Consider the following 18,095-nt stretch of genomic DNA (forward strand, 5'->3'; position numbering starts at 1 on the left):
TCTTGAGGCAAATTAGGGTGGATAAATCTCAGGGCCTGACAATGTGTTTCCTTGGACCCTGTTGGAGGCTAGTGCAAAAACTGCAGGGGCCTTAGCAGAGGTATTTAAAATATCCTTGTGATGTGCCAGAGAATTGGACGATAGCTAATGTGGTTCCATTGTTTAAGAAAGACTCCAAGAACAAGACAGGAAATTACAGGCTGTAAGATTGATATCAGTAGTGGGAAAATTGTTGGAAGGTATTCTAAGGACTCAATATGTAAGATATAGACAAGAAATGATTAGAGATAATCATCATGGCCTTGTGCATGTTAAGTCATGTTTACCCAATTTTAAAGAGTTTTTTGAGGAAGTTACCAGAAAAGTTGATGAAGGTAAGGCATTAGATGCTGTCTACATGACATTTGGCAAAGTCCCTCGTGGGAGGTTGGTCAACAAGGTTCAGTTGCTCAGCTGTGCTGCTGGGTCAATTGTTCTTTATCATCAATAACATTGTTCTGTATGATAATGTGGTTGATACCAGGATTGGGGCTGTAATGGACAATGGGGAAGACGATCAAAGCTTGCAGTACATTTGGACCGGCTGGTGAAATAGGCTGAAAAATGGCAGGTGGAACTTAATGCAGACAAGTGTGAGCAGTTGCACTTCGGGACGACCAACCAGGGCTGGACTACACTGAGTTGTGGTAGGGCACTGACGAGTGCAGTAGAACTGAAGGATCTTGGAATACAGATCTATATTTCCTTGAAAGTGGTGTCACAGGTAGATAGGGTCATAAAGAAAACTTCTGGCATATTGGCCTTCATAAGCCAATATACTGAGTTCGGGAGTTGGGATATTACCTGGAAGTTGTATAAGATGTTGGTGAGGACTGATTTGGAGTATTGAGTGCAGTTTTGGCACCTACTTACAGGAGAGGTGTAAATAAATTGAAAGAGTACAGGGAAAATTTACACAGATGTTTCCTGTATTTGAGGATTTGAGTTAAAGGGAAAGGTTTAATCAGTTCGGACTATATTCCCTAAAATAGAGAAGATTGACGGGAGGTTTGATAGAGGAATATGAAATTATGAGGGGTATAGATGGGGTCAATGCAAGCAGGCTTTTTCCACTGAGGTTGGGTGGGACTACAACTGGAGGTCATGGGTTAGAGGACATGACTTGAGGATTGCAGGGCGCCCATTCAGAACAGAGATGTGAAAACATTTTTTTAGCCAGAGGGTGGTGAATCTATGGAATTGGTTGCCATGGGCGGCAGTGGAGGCCAAGTCATTGGGTGTATTTAAGGCAGAGATTGATAGGTATCTGAGTAGTCAGGGCATCAAAGGTTATGATGAGAAGGCGGGGGAATGGGACTAAAGGGGAAATTGGATCAGCTCATGATGAAATGGTGGAGTAGACTCGATGGGCCAAATGGCCAGCTTCTGCTCCTTTGTCTTATGGTCTAAATGTGAAAGGTGAAATGTTTAAGGGGAACTTGAGAGAAAAATTCTTCACTCCGAGGTTGGTGGGAGTGTGGAATGAGCTCCCAGTGCAAGTGGTGGATGCAGGGTCGATTTCAATATGTAAGAGAAATTTGGACAGGTACATGGATGGGAGAGCTATAGAAGGCCACAGTCTGAGTACAGGTTGATGGGACTAGGCAGATTAATGGTTCAACACGGACTAGAAGGGTCAATGGGCCTGTTTATGTGCTGTTATGTTCTATGACTTAAGCATGAAGTTAAGCTAAGTCAGAAAACTTTCAAAAGGGTCTGTAGTTGATAGGCAATAGATAATATTTGAAGAATATATACATGACTTAATCATTTCCTTTTGGCAATAAAATTAGTCAAGAAGAATGACTTATTTGTGGTTTCAAAGGAAGTTACTGTGGTATTAGATCCAAAGAGGAAACATTTTAAATTGCTGGAGAAATTAGCAGGTTGATTGATGATTGGGAGCACTATAGAATTGACTAAAGGAGGACAAGGTAATATAGTTAGAGGGGCAGATAGAGTATAAGAGTAAATTTGCAGGAAATATTAAAAAAAGGCTATAAAAGCTTTCAAAAGAAAAGATTATGAAGGAAGTTGTAGATTCTCCTAGTCAGAAACAGAAGCAATTATAATTGGAAATGAGGAAATGGTAAACAATTAAATACAGTGGATTTCAGTTAATTGGGACACATTGGGGCCTTTGCAATTAAGCAGCTGCCCCAATTAGCAAAAGTTTCATGGAAATAGTTAAAAAGGTATAAAATTTCACAACATATGCTGGTGATATTAAACTTGGTTCTGAAATACACTTTAACTAAGTAACAAATTTCATATTTAAATGAAATACAGAACATTGCCAATAATACTGCAATATTATAAAACTGTATTAGTTCCCAGTAGCTATCAATGGAAGAATGTATCCAATCTATGCTGCTGTGTTCCTCTGAATGTAAATGAACAAAATCAGTGTAGACTCCTGGTGCAAGTTATGGACTACCATCATACAATGCTATCAACAATTGCATCCTCCAAATCTTCATTTTCATTGTAACAGTCAAGATGGTTATCGATAGTTTCAAATCCTTCACGATTCCTAACTTGCTGAAGTAGTGAAATCATCTCATTTTCAATCTCCTGGCTGTTTCTGACATCTCCGAGCCTGAATGCTTGAAAGCTACATTGAGCAAAACAATTCTAAATTTTCTTACTGCTTATTTCTCACCAGCTATCAGTGACAAATATCACTACTTTTTCAACACTAGCACACACAAATGACACTCTTTACAATCTCTTTGCTCTAAGCACAGTGTAACGCCCACACAGTTGCATGTGACAGATGCTAGTTAGAAACTGTGCGGCTACAGTCTCCTGTCCCATTTAAAACAAACAACGAGAATCACAGCTAATTCCTCAATTAGGTTTTGTTCTTTATGAGTTGTCCCAAATAAGCAGTTGCCCCAATGAACTGAAATACACTTTACGTACTATCTGAGTGTGTACACAAAGGTTTGAGTGGGTTGCAAAGTAATCTGCAAGGAATGTTGGGGGGGTTGGGTGAGGCAAGGGTTTAATAAGAGGGGAGAACTGAAGGAAATCAGTATTATTATTTAAATAAATAGTCCTAGGCAAATTGGTGGAGATGAAGGTCAACAAATTCACCAGGGCCTAATAATAAACGTTCCAGCAAATTAAAGGAAGTGGGCCTGGAAATAATCGATGTGCTGGTCCTCTTCCAAATTGGACAGTGGCAAATATAACCCTGTTATTTAAAAAAGGAGGGAAGGAACATTAGGGAATTACACTGTCATAAGCCTAACATCAGTCATGGAAACATGCTGGACAGTACTAAATGAGACATCATAATAGAACCCTTGGAAAACTTTAAGAATTTTTCAATATTAGCTCAAGTTTATGCAAGAGAATGTGTGTTCAATATATATGATTTGGTTTTTTGGGGGAGGGAGGGGAAATCTGACTGGTGAATTGATCTGGAAGAATCCATGGATGTGGTGTACTAGATAGATAGATAGATACTTTATTCATCCCCATGGGGAAATTCAACTTTTTTTCCAATGTCCCATACACTTGTTGTAGCAAAACTAATTACATACAATACTTAACTCAGTAAAAAATATGATATGCATCTAAATCACTATCTCAAAAAGCATTAATAATAGCTTTTAAAAAGTTCTTAAGTCCTGGCGGTAGAATTGTAAAGCCTAATGGCATTGGGGAGTATTGACCTCTTCATCCTGTCTGAGGAGCATTGCATCAATAGTAACCTGTCGCTGAAACTGCTTCTCTGTCTCTGGATGGTGCTATGTAGAGGATGTTCAGAGTTATCCATAATTGACCGTAGCCTACTCAGCGCCCTTCGCTCAGCTACCGATGTTAAACCCTCCAGTACTTTGCCCACGACAGAGCCCGCCTTCCTTACCAGCTTATTAAGACGTGAGGCATCCCTCTTCTTAATGCTTCCTCCCCAACACGCCACCACAAAGAAGAGGGCGCTCTCCACAACTGACCTATAGAACATCTTCAGCATCTCACTACAGACATTGAATGACGCCAACCTTCTTAGGAAGTACAGTCGACTCTGTGACTTCCTGCACAAGGCAACTGTGTTGGCAGTCCAGTCTAGCTTCTCGTCTAACTGTACTCCCAGGTACTTGTAGGTCTTAACCTGCTCCACACATTCTCCATTAATGATCACTGGCTCCATATGAGGCCTAGATCTCCTAAAGTCCACCACCATCTCCTTGGTCTTGGTGATATTGAGACGCAGGTAGTTTGAGTTGCACCATATCACAAAGTCCTGTATCAGTTTCCTATATTCCTCCTCCTGTCCAATCCTGACACACCCCACTATGGCCGTGTCATCAGCGAACTTCTGCACATGGCAGGACTCCGAGTTATATTGGAAGTCTGATGTGTACAGGGTGAACAGGACCGGAGAGAGTACGGTTCCCTGCGGCGCTCCTGTGCTGCTGACCACCGTGTCAGACCTACAGTCTCCCAACCGCACATACTGAGGTCTATCTGTCAAGTAGTCCACTATCCAATCCACCATGTGAGAGTCTACTCCCATCTCCGTTAGTTTGTGCCTTAAGATCTTGGGCTGGATGGTGTTAAAGGCACTAGAGAAGTCAAGGAATGTAATCCTCACAGCACAACTGACCCCCTCTAGGTGAGAGAGTGATTTGTGCAGCAAATACGTGATAGCATCCTCCACTCCCACCTTCTCCTTATACGCAAACTGAAGAGGATCCTGGGCATGCCTGGTTTGTGGCCTCAGATTCTGTATTATCAGCCGCTCCATGGTCTTCATAACGTGCGACGTCAAGGCAACAGGTCTGAAGTCATTCAACTCCTTTGGTTGTGGTTTCTTCGGTACCGGGACAATACAGGATGTTTTCCACTGTCTGGGTACTCTTCTCTGCTCCAGGCTCATGTTGAAGATGCGCTGTAGTGGTTCTCCCAGCTCAGTCGCACAGGCCCTCAGTAATCGTGGGGAAACTCCATCCAGTCCAGCCGCCTTGCTGGTACAGATCTTCCTCAGTTGACCTTCCACCTGTGCAGCCGTAATCCTGGGCATGGGCAAGGTCTCCTGTGAGTGGCTATTTTCCTGTGAGGGAAGTAAGCCTGGTGTGGATTTCTGCGGTGAGGATGAGATTGAGCTGTCGAACCTGTTGAAGAAGTTGTTCAGCTGGTTCGCTTTCTCCACATCTCCACTTATGTTCGCCCCCCGCTTTGCACCGCATCCAGTGATGATCTTCATCCCATCCCACACCTCCTTCATGCTTTTTTTCTGCAGCTTTTGTTCTAGCTTCCTCCTATACTGCTCCTTTGCCCCCCTTATCTGTACTCTGAGTTCCTTCTGAACTCTTTTAAGCTCCAACCGATCACCATCTTTAAAGGCCCTCTTCTTCTGGTTTAGGAGGCCTTTGATGTGACTAGTGATCCAGGGCTTATTATTGGGATAGCAGCGAACAGTTCTAACAAGGACAACTGCATCCACACAAAAGTTAATATAGTCCGTTGTGCATTCAGTGACCTCCTCAACGCCCCCACAGAGCCCCCCTTGCAGTACATCCCAGTTAGTAGTACAGTTACTAGAATTTCAGAATGTGTATTATATGGCCCCATAAAAAGATATGTAAAAATAAAACACATGGAGTAATATGGATTGAGAATTGGTTGACAGGAGGTGGAAAGTAGGAATAAACAACTATCTTCCCAAGTGGCTGTTGGCAACTGGTAGGTGCTATCATCCACTCAGTACTAATCAACAAGCTCAAAAACGTGGCCTCTATACCTCCCTCTGCAACTGCATCCTTGGCTTTGTCACTGGGAGACAGCAGTCAGTGCGGATCGGAAATAACACACTCTCCTTGCTGCCAGTCAACACTGGTACACCTCAAGGAAGTACGCTTAGCCCACTGCTCTAGCCTTGACTGTGTGACTAGGCTAGCTCAAATGGGATCTATAAATTTGCCGATGACACAGCTATTGCTCGCAGAATTTTAGATGGTGACAAGGAGGTGTGCAGGAGTGAGATCGATCAGCTGGTTGAGTGGTTTTGTAACAACATAAACAACCTTGCACTGACTGACAATGAGACCAAGGAATTGATAGTGGCCTTCAGGAAGGGGAGGGCATTCCAGTCCTCACTGAGGGATCAGCAATGGAAAGTGGGGGGCAGTTTCAAATTCTTGGGTGTCAAAATCTCTGAAGATCTATCCCTGGCCTAACATATTGATTCAATTACAAAGAATGCACAACTATATTTCATTAGGAGTTTGAGGAGGATTTGGTATGTCATCAAACACTCTTGCAAATTTCTACAGATGGAATGTGGAGAGCATTCTAACTGGCTGCGTCTGGTATGGAGGGGTCACTGCACCGGATTGAAAAAAGCTGCAGAAAGTTGTGAACTCAGCAGCTCCATCATGGGCGCTAACTTCCCCAGCAAAAGGCGGCATCTATCTCATTATGAACCCCATCATCCAGGATACACCCTTTTCTCATTTCTACCATTGCGGAAGAATCCATGTATACTACCTCTATTTTTCTGCTCTCTTTTAGCACTACTGATTTAATTTAATTCTATATACAGTATATATTTCTTATTTTAATTTATGGTCTTTTAGTCATAATGTATAGTCTATTGCAGCATACTGCTGCCACAAAGCAACAAATTTCATGACATATGCCTATGATATTAAATCTGATTTTGATTGCTGTCCATTTTCCTGGCATCTTTCGAGGTGTGTGTTGGTACTGGCAAGCCAGTTTTTCTATGCATCTGGAAAACTTGCAGTGGTTTAAGAGGTCATTGTACCTTTTCAAGGCAGCTAGCGATGGTCGATAAATATGATTGTCAGCTACATGCGGATCCTGAATATTTAAAAAATGCACATGAATTACACACACACAATATCCTGTGCATTTCAATTATAAATACTATACATCGCATCGCATATATTTATGTCAAGCATTGGCAATGTATGTCAGTCTTTAGACATGCATGTGTTATATCCTACTTCATCAAGTATTGCTCATCTAAACCTTGTACATGTACCTCAGGTACTGAGTGCATACAGTATCTGATCACTTAATGCACATGTTCCAGTAATGATCTTACTTCATGTTAGTACCGTACATCATACTCCATCTGAACAAATTGACAATGTCTTTTCTGATTTTTAACAGCTGAGATGATACAGCCAGCAAACTACAAATTATTTTTAATCTACTGCCTCTGAACTAATTCCACAATGAAACTTGAAAGTGGGATATTGTTGAATTGTAGGCTTTCATCATCACTGGGGGCAATGTTTGGCTGACTGCTTTTGTAGTTGTTCAGGATTTTCTCATTGCAAATCATCCAATATCAATTGCTGAAGTAAAGACCACAAAGTTGTAATAATTACAAAAAGTTGTCCGATTTATTTATATAAATAATATAGTGCCTGGGATAAATTCTCAAGTCATGCTTGTTTTTTTTGTCTTCATATTTAGCATGCCTATATTTAAAATATAAACAGCTTGAATATTCAAAACATTTTCTGGCTAATAAGAGTATTACATCCAAAGACGAAGACAGTGTGGAAATCTGTACTACGTAGTGGTAAATCAGCAGTGTGCCTGCAGTTTCTGACTCCAGGGATATTGCACAGCCAGCTGGCTTCAAGATGTAACTGCAAAATTAAGGATTGTTTACTGTAAGCTAATTCTGTTCTTGGGGAGATAATATATTGCAATTGCAGTTATTGAAATAGGCTGGACCATGACCAACTTCATCCAGTAATTGTTTATTTGTTTCTCACAGTCTGCTCAGACTTCATATTAAATCCCAGTTGTTACTTATTGATACCCCCCTCTGTTCAAATGTTTGAACTAAGTAACTTTCCCATGCTTGAAGTCTTGAAGAGTACTGTACTGTATGGTTGCTTGTAAAAACAAATGTCATTTTCCCAACCCATTTTCTCAGAGATGTGCCTCCTGGGTGGCTTGACTTTGCAGCCTTCTTTACTAATCACATTACAGCTTGAATTATTGCAACTTCTTTAGCATGGCTTGTAATTTTTTATCTTCAGATGTCTTCATGCCCTTAGAGTCTAGTGTCTAAAGCTTTTCTCCTAATTTGCTTTGCCTTTTAACTCAGCTAGGAACTGTGGGAATGTCTACACTAATCCACGAAGAGCAGTGTTGTCTTTGACAGTATGGTAGTTTGAGTAAACTAACTGTCAGGGTAATAGTTAATTCTTTCAGTGACAACAGCAACAAATTTCATTGATTAGAATTGCTGGCACTTGCTGCTGTTTGATTCTGTTTGGAAGTGTGCTTCCCATACAAGATCCATGGAACAAGTGTTTGATGGAATACCTCTAGTCAGCAGTGGAACACTAGTGTTCAGTGTTTCATGTTCCTCTCACTTCCCAGCTTACTGATGAAATTAACTTAAGTTGTGTGAAAATGATATTTTGTTGGGAAGTAGCCAACACATATTGTACATGAAATTCCCACCGTTAAACTTCTTCTGGTGAGATTACTTCCTTCAAAGAGATTTATTGAATGTTATTGTCTAATTAATAAAGCGTGATTTTTGATTAAGTAGGAGATTTATAGAGAATGGCACTAGTTCTTTTAAAGCCTCTTATTTCAACAAACAGGTGACTTGACAGAGGTGTGTGAGCTGGTAAGAGGCTGTTAGATTCGACTATTTAATTCTTAGGTTAGACTGTTTAATTGTTATTGTCTTTGCTGTTAATTAACTTGCAGATGTGCAGTCATAGGCAAAAAGTGTTGTACTTACATACCTGACAAGTCTGAAGACATAACTAATTTGGCTGATCATATCCCTAAAGAAGCACCTAAAATATATCAATCTGATGGATGGGATTTCTTTGAATTTATTAAATCTCAGAAGCTAGCATTACTCAATATTATAAGTCATATTATTCATACTAATATGCCTTATCATAATTTACATCTTTTTACTTGTTTAAAGGAGATCATTCATAGAATAATTCAAACTCACATAAGTATGCCCACAACCTACCTAAACATGACATAATCCTACGAATATATTGCATATATACCCTTTGATATTTCATACCTTACAATAAATAGTTTTTGATTATTTTATACTCAATATAGATACCACAAGTTTTTCTGCTTCTGGATTTTCCAATGTAATGATTTTAAATGTGTGATTTAAGATCAAAGGAATAATTGTCAGATCCAATTCTTTAATTCTTAAATTAGACTTTTTGTTATTTTTCTTGCAGTTTAACACTTAATTTGCTGCTTGTATTTCAAGAAGCTCTTATATGCATCTAATAGTTTAATGTGCCTCTACTGGTTATACAAAGTATAATTTTGGAAAATTCTGTAAGTGTCTTTGTTCTGCATTATTTGAATAAGTTCTTTCTTGTTGATTGACTCTTATCTACAAATTTGAATGGAATTTTCCTATTTCTATAGTATAAAATAGCTGACACAAAGTAATGCCATCCTAATTTTAATTACTTTTCTTAGCTTTTGCTCTCTCTTTCTTCAACTAGTAGACCTCTATCACTGCTTATTTCAATTTTTCTTTGTCCTGTCAATGTTTAATAAAATGATCATGAGGCAACAAGTTCTGTGCCTTTTTCCTGACTTGTAAAAGAACCTTGGATTAAAACCTCAGAATCCAACAAGACATGGATCTAATGGACAGCCAAATACATTTTTCCAGAGCAAAATATGAAGGGCATATTTGGAAGGTATTTGGAAGAAAATAGGGGAGGTATGCCAGAGGCAATTTGTTTAATCTGAGACTGGAGGGTGCATAGAAAACCCTTCCAGGATTGGTGGTAGGGGCAGATACATTAGAGACATTTAAGAAACTCTTAGATAGGCACATGGATGATAGAAAAATGGAGGGCTATGTAGGAGGGAAGGATTAGATTGATCTTAAAGTAGGTTAAAAGATCAGCATTTGTCAACAGACTATTTGACTGCAAAGGCCATCAACACCAAAACTAGATGATCTATCATTTTGTCACTGGTGAGAGCAGCACACACAAAATGCTGGAGGATCTCAGGAGATCAGACAGCATCTATGAAAATTATTAAAGAGTTGATGTTTCAGGCCAAGACCCTTCATCTGAAATGGAAAGGAAGGGGGAAGATGCCAGAATAAAAAAGTGGGGGAAGGGAAGGAAGATGAGCTTGAAGTCAGGTGAATGGGAAAGGTAAAGAGTTGACAAGAAAGAATCTGATAGGAGAGGAGAGTGGGCCTGAGGAGAAAGGGAAGGAAGAGGATCACCAGGGTGAGGTGATACGTAGGTGAGGAGAAGAGTTAAGAGACTAGAGTTTGGAATAGAAGAGGAGGAAAAGGAATTACTGGAAGGAGAAATTGATGCACATGTCATCACTTTGGAGGCTAGCTGGATGGAAAATTGCTCATCCACCCTGAGAGTGGCCTCATCAAGGCAGAAGAGGAGGTTATGGACCAGCACGTCAGAACAGGAATGGGGATAGAAAATGAAAATGATAGGCCACTGGGAAATTCCACTTTTAGTGTATGGCGTGGAGATTGCCAACAAAGCTGTCCCCCCAATTTACATCAAGTCTCACCAATGTAGATGAGGCTGCGTCAGGAGCACCAGATACAGTAGCCGACCCTAACACCTGCAAGGACTGTTTGAGACCCTGAATAGAGGCGAGGGAGTGATGAATAGACAAGTGAACCACAGAGGGAGTCATCCTTGTGAAAAGTGCAGAGCGGGGGTGGGGGGGGGGAAGTAAAGATGTGTTTGGTGGTAGGATCCTGTTTAAGATGGTGGAAGTTGTGAAGAATGATGTGTTGGATGATGGAGGCTCATGGGGTGGTAGGACAAGAGGAACCCTATCCCTCTTAAGGTGATGGGTAGAAGGGGTGAGCACAGTTGTCCAGGAAATGGAGGAGATGTGGGTGAGTATTAGGAGCATCAATGGTGGAGGAAGCGAAATCCTGTTCTTTGAAGAAGGAGCACTTTTCTGATGCCCTAGACGGGAAAGTCTCATCCTGGGAACAAATATGGTGGAGACGAAGAAACTGAGAAAAGGGAATGGTATTTTTTACAGGAGCAAGTTGGTGACTTAAGCTTACTTGGTTCCATGGTTCGCTTTGGATTTATGTAGCCATATTCTCAGTAGAGAAGCAAACAATTCACTACAAGCAGTGACTGATATTTTGACCATATTGAGTGATCAGAAATGACTATTGATTTTTTTTTTCTCTTTTAACAAAGTGGAAAGAGGTCAAGCGGGACCCCCGGGCACACCCGAGTCATCACGACTTCCATCCAAAACAGCAAAATTTCTACCCGCCACTGGAACAAGCCGTGGTGTCCTCAGGGAAGTAGGTTATGCGGGTCCACCGGGATCGGCTGATACATCAGATAACGATGAGTCACACAGAAAGCAGAAACAACAAAGTACACCGCCCCCTTATGGAGAGAAGAGAGTGACCAGTAAGTAAACTCTCTATAACATTATTGACGTTGCGTATTTACTGTGGAACAGAAGGAATCCATTTGTAGTTGCCTGCTTTTTGTTTCTCTGTTTCACTAGTAACCTTCAAAGCACTCAGTGCTTTTTAATGTCTAACCCCGTGGTCACCATTCAGTTAAATATTGCCATCCACAGAGTCTCTGGGCCTGATATATTCTATTGAATTTTACTGAGTAATGCTGCTGCATTTTGAGTGATCATTGGAATGTCATAAGAGTAATACATCATGGGGACAGGCCCTTTGGCCCAGCTCACCTAAGCTGGCCATGTTGCCCATCATCCTCATCCTACTTGCCTGCATTTGACCCATAATTCTTCAAGTCTGTCCTTATTTCTTACCAGTTTTATTTTATCCAGCAGGTTGCTTCAGCTGAATCATGATTTAAACATGATAACTTTGTTGTCCACTGAATTTAATTCATTTAAATGTAAGTATTGTTCAGTTATTGGCGGTTGGTGCTGTAGTGGCATCCGCACCAGATTTCAAGGCGAGTGGAATGGGGTTCGAGTCCAGCCAGCCCTTTCCATGCTTCCCATCCAGGCTGGGTTGAGCGTCGAGCGAGCAACTCAGCCTCACATAAATAAAGCAGATAAATGCCAAGGAAACAGCAAGGTAGTGGCCCAGTGTGCCACAAGGCACGGAGCAGAACAACGACTATCTTGTTCGATTTTAGCACTTGTAACATACATTGTGAAAGGTTTACCTATGTTACACTAATAGAAAATGAAAAAAGTAGATTTTTAAAGAAAGATATTAGGTTTTTTTTCCCATCTTATTGAACTGCGATTGGACAAAAGACAATTCTTATCCTTAACAATGCTACAAGATACCTGCCTTGGCTTTGAATAGGATTCAGGACTGAACTCGTGATCTATTCCAGAAAGGTACAATCTAGGCTGATTTTTGAAGCAGAATTGAGGGAAAGTTGCCTTGCTAAAGGTTAACAACAAAAAGGTAGCTCCATTTGACATCCTGAATGGTGGTTACAGTGGGACGGTAGTGCAGTGTTTACCACAATACTCTACAGTACTAGTGATGCAGGTTCAATTCCTGCCACCATCCGTAAGGAGGTTGTACATTCTCTCCATATGGGTTTCCCTCAGCTGCTCCTGTTTCCTTCTGTAATCCAAAGAAGTACCACTTGGTAGATAAATTGGTGTTTGTAAATTGTCCTGTGATTAGGCCAAGATTAAATTGAGGGTTACTAGGCTGTGCGACTCAAAAGGCTGTACTACTAGGCTGTACTACTGTGTAGTATCTAAATAAATAAATATTCCACAGATCTTTTGAGAAAGAATCTTTGTATGAGTGGCTAAATGTACCTGGTAATTTACTTGTATGCTAGTTGTGAAACTTAAGTTTTAATTGGCTGCCATGATTCCTGATAATGAGGCACTTCATTGAGAACTGCTTTGGTGCAGTTGGGGGCTTGCCAATGGCACTAATGTAAATACACCTCATTCTTCTCTTTCAAGTTCCTCCACCTTTTCTCCAAACTGTTCATTCACTGCAAGAGCTCCATCTGTTGGAATTCTGTACATAAGTTCATAGTTTAGTAATTACATAAAAGTATGTTGATTCAGTTTTAAGACTATATCAGGAAGCTAGCACTACACTTGTTTTAAAAAGAAAAATTTACTAATGTGAATTAAATTAATCAAAACCAATTTTGTAGGCCACCTTTTATTGAACAATGCATGGTGGTAGCAATGAACCTGTATTTGTCAATATCTAGAGTAGCGAAATACTTTGCTAATGTAACAGAATTAAACAATAGTTTGCGGGGAAGCAGGAAAATCTATGTTCAATATTTTAAACTTTGGTAGGCTGACTTTGTAAAAATGAGGGAGAAATTCACCACAGAAGACTAAACTAAGCTAATACCACAAACCATCAGTGGGAAGTATTGAAAAGTACTGAACAACCATTCCTGTAGAGCTACTGTATATCATTGTAATTAAAGATTATGGGTCAAAAAGAAAAGAATGTAATTATATCAAAGTAAATAAATACACAAATGCAAAGAACAATAGAGATCTCATGAACTGGGAGACAGATAAAGCGGCAAGGAGATGAAAATGGAATGCAGGAAAAATATTGTAAGGAATGTCAAGAACAAAGAGAGAGGGGATGTGACAGACATTTACACTTTTAATTTGAATTCAGAAAATGAGAGACATTCTAAGCATCTATTTTATATTGGTCTCCATGAATGAGATGCGAGGAAAATGAAAAATAAATCAAAAGGAGATACCATCTTGATTAAATAATAGAAAACGTAGATGGAGGTACTAAGAATAAAAGATGGTTGGTTTTTAGTTGAGTGCATTAAGAGAAATACATGGTGAAATTATTTGTATTTGGCACGATCTTTAGAAATGCGTGGTTTGGAGCTGTTCCCTTGGATTAGAAACTTGTCGGTGTCATTCCATTATACAAGAAGTGTGAGGTAAATTGCTTTAGGCTGATTAGTCAGAAATCAGTTGTGGGAAATTTGCTAGAATCTGTCATTAGGGACAAAATGACTGAGTACTGGAGAAATGTGAGCTGATTAAGAGGCAGAATGAATGCATAAAATTTCAGCTGTGCCCATTTGATTTTTGAAAAGCCTATGAATGTAGTAAAAAATGGAGGTTATGGATTTCTGGTAGGCATCCATTGAAGGGTCTAAATCAATACGTGACCAAAATGTGAACACATGGTACCAGAGGCATTTACTGATGGTGAGGGAATCCACTTTTGTTTATTGTTATCATAGCCTAGGCTAAAGAGTATAAATATAATAAAAAGTTAGCTTTTGGCAACAGCTGCAAGACTAGAACAAACATAAATTAGCAGAAGTTATACTTTACTTGCCAGTATACAAAATAAACATAACATTAGCACAGAATTGGGTAAAAGAAGAAAAAGGCTAGTGACAAGGTGGAGATATTGGAAGCTTATTCAACTTGGTAATGCGTATACACAGTCATGGAAGAAATGAGGTCAAACTAGACTGACTAATCTGGTCTGTCAGCTCCAACCTGGCTCCAAAACAAAACTATGACAGTACTAAGAAAAACTTACAAAAGGTTCTGAGAGCTAGATAATGTTAGAGATCTAGAAGATTATAAGGCTAACAGGAAGGAGTTTAAGAAGGAAGTTAGGAGAGCCAGAAGGGGCCATGAGAAGGCCTTGGCGGGCAGGATTAAGGAAAACCCCAAGGCAGTCTACAAGTATGTGAAGAGCAAGAGGATAAGACGTGAAAGAATAGGATCTATCAAGTGTGGGAGTGGGAAAGTGTGTATGGAACTGGAGGAAATAGCAGAGGTACTTAATGAATATTTCGGTATTCACTAAGGAAAAGGATCTTGGTGATTGTAGTGATGACTTGCAGCAGACTGAAAAGCTTGAGCATGTAGATATTAAGAAAGAGGATGTGCTGAAGCTTCTGGAAAGCATCAAGTTGGATAAGTCGCCGGACTGAGATGAGATGTACCCCAGGCTACTGTGGGAGGTGAGGGAGGAGATTGCTGAGCTTCTGGCAATGAATTTTGCGTCATCAGTGGGGATGGGAGAGGTTCTGGAGGATTGGAGGGTGGCGGATGTTGTTCCTTTATTCAAAAAAGGGAGTAGAGATAGCCCAGGAAATAATAGACAAGTGAGTCTTTCCTCAGTGGTTGGTAAGTTGATAGAGAAGATCCTGAGAGACAGGATTTATGAACATTTGGAGAGATATAATATGATTAGGAATAGTCAGCACGGCTTTGTCAAGGGCAGGTCGTGCCTTATGAGCCTGATTGAATTTTTTGAGGATGTGCCTAAACACATTGATGAAGGTAGAGCAGTAGATGTAGTGTATATGGATTTCAGCACGGCATTTGATAAGGTACTCCATGCAAGGCTTATTGAGAAAGTAAGGAGGCATGGGATCCAAGGGGACATTGCTTTGTGGATCCAGAACTGGCTTGCCCACAGAAGGCAAAGAGTGGTTGTAGACGGGTCATATTCTGCATGGAGGTCGGTGACCAGTGGTGTGCCTCAAGGATCTGTTCTGGGACCCTTACTCTTCATGAGTTTTATAAATGACCTGGATGAGGAAGTGGAGGGATGGGTTAGTATGTTTGCTGATGACACAAAGATTGAAGGTGTTGTGGATAGGGTGGAGGGCTGTCAGAGGTTATAGTGGAATATTGATAGAATGCAAAACTGGGCTGAGAAGTGGCAGATGGAGGTAAGTGTGAGGTTCATTTTGGTAGGTCAAATATGGCTGAATATAGTATTAATGGTAAGACTCTTGGCAGTGCGGAGGATCAGAGGGATTTTGGGGTCCAAGTCCATAGGACGTTCAAAACAGCTGCACAGGTTGGCACTGTGGTTAAGAAGGTGTGCAGTGTATTGGCCTTCATTAATCGTGGAATTGAATTTAGGAGCCGAGAGTTAATGTTGCAGCTCTAAAGGACCCTGGTCAGATCCCACTTAGAGTACTGTGCTCAGTTCTGGTCGCCTTACTGCAGGAAGGATGTGGAAGCCATAGAAAGGGTGCAGAGGAGATTTACAAAGATGTTGCCCTGATTGGGGAGCATGCCTTATGAGAATAGGTTGAGTGAACTCAGCCTTTTCTCCTTGGAGCGACAGAGGATGAGGGGTGACCTGATAGATGTGTATAAGATGATGAGAGGTATTGTTTTTGTGGATAGTTAGAGGCTTTTTCTCAGGGCTGAAATGGTTGCCACAAGAGAACACAGGTTTAAGGTGCTGGGGAGTAGGTACAAAGGAGATGTCAGGGGTAAGTTTTTTACTCAAAGAGTGGTGAGTACATGGAATGGGCTGCCGTCAACGGTGGTGGAGGCAGATACGATAGGGTCTTTTAAGAGACTTTGGATAAGTACATGGAGCTTAGAAAAATAGAGGGCTATAGGTAACCTAGTAATTTCTAAGGTAGGGATGTCTTTGGCACAACTTTGTGGGCCAAAGGGCCTGTATTGTGCTGTAGGTTTTCTATGTTTCTATGTTACCAAAAATGTTGCTGCAGAAACATCGAAGACCCTGGAAGGGGAGCTGCTCACTGATCACCTGGCACCTCCCAATAAACACGGGGACTGCAGAATATCCACTGGAATACCTTGACACCCACTAAAGTTAGCAAATAAAGAATGTCTACCAGAAAGTGCTGAAATCAGTTCTAAAAGAATATCTAGGGTTTATGGGAGCTGGTTCAATCATCAGTATTATTCTTGGTCTAGTAATGTTTCATATTTCAAGTGGAGAATTACAGCCGTCTGAAGACAGTGGTGTGTAAACTAAAAATTCCTGCCCTAAAGAATGAAAGGGGAGTGAAGGAATGTAGGGTTCCAACCAGCACATGCTGCACCTAAGTTTACAGGTCACAGATGAATCAGCTCACTATCCATAGGATTGTGAAGCAAGTCATCCTGAAGCCTTGGGGATTGGCTCAGAAGTTGTAATTTCACAGTGTTCATATGTGACTTAGATGAAGCACCAGGAAGCTAGATATCCAATGGTACCAAGCTATTGGCACAGAAAGACTGGACTGAAACATATCACAGTAATATTGATAGGTCAAATGAGTTGGCAGTACTGTGGTGGGTGGAGCTCAATGTTTGAATCTAAAAGGCAGAAAGCAGAGACTACTTTCTAAATGGGGTAGAGTTGTGAACTGGGGTTGAGATGTATTAGAGGTCCAAATACAGAAATTACTAAATCCTTTTAAACAAGTCCAAAACAAAAGCAAATATTCCATCAGCTCTTTGATGGAACAGGGTGGAAGTTATACCTGCAGAGTGCTCTGGCTGAAAACCATTATATTCCATTCTGGAGGCAGTACTTCGGGAAATTTGTTCAAGTTTAAACATCATTCAACCATACATGAATACCCAGGAATACAGCCGAACAAAACAGTGTTACTCTGTGGCCAAGGTGCAAAACACAGTGGCAACAGTCATACACAGAACAAGGCACATAAAGTACATCTAAGATATTAATAAAATACAGTCACACAAAAAAATAGCCCAGGACCCTGAGTCCATGAACGTTGCAGCAGGCAGCAGTCAAACACTTGGATGCTGCACCACACTGCACCCAGCACTCTAGTGGCGTGCACCAATTCCAACTCGTTTCTCCTAGCCCGCTGTGAACAAGCAACAGCGCGCCCTGAGACCTTGTCCCTGCTATGGCCGTGGCTACACAGCTCCCTTGCCTTTTGCCAGTAAATCAGTGAGCATTCCACATTAAGAAGGTCCAACAAGAAAAGTGATTAAGATGATCACTTGCTTTTAGACTGCACACCAGCTTTGTGCATTGACACAGGCAGCAGCACGAGCCACAACAGGTCCAGCTCCTTCAGTTTCTCTGCTAACGAGCAACACTGATGGACTAGACCTGCAAAACTTTAAGTTCTTAATATCCAGCAGGGTCTTCTGATCATAAAAATACAATTAAAAAAGATAATGACACCTTTGATCAACCTCATGGAAGCTGCCATGACTAATTGCACTGCCATTTTACCAGAAATAGCATCTGCAGAGTTATGAAAAGGTTAAGTTATGAGACTAGATTGCAGAGACTTTTT

General features: G+C 40.8%; 1 protein-coding gene across 1 annotated transcript in view; it reads left to right on the forward strand.

The window, feature by feature from the left end:
- The window catches only part of emilin2a (elastin microfibril interfacer 2a), an 88,392-nt gene that overhangs the window by 54,338 nt on the left and 15,959 nt on the right, over window positions 1–18,095 (forward strand). The window contains exon 5 of the mRNA XM_073043678.1: window positions 11,262–11,483. Coding sequence (XP_072899779.1) covers window positions 11,262–11,483 — 222 coding nt within the window. The remainder of the gene's footprint in view (window positions 1–11,261; window positions 11,484–18,095) is intronic.

The sequence above is a fragment of the Hemitrygon akajei genome, chromosome 1 (assembly GCF_048418815.1).
Source record: "Hemitrygon akajei chromosome 1, sHemAka1.3, whole genome shotgun sequence".
Lineage (NCBI taxonomy): Eukaryota > Metazoa > Chordata > Chondrichthyes > Myliobatiformes > Dasyatidae > Hemitrygon > Hemitrygon akajei.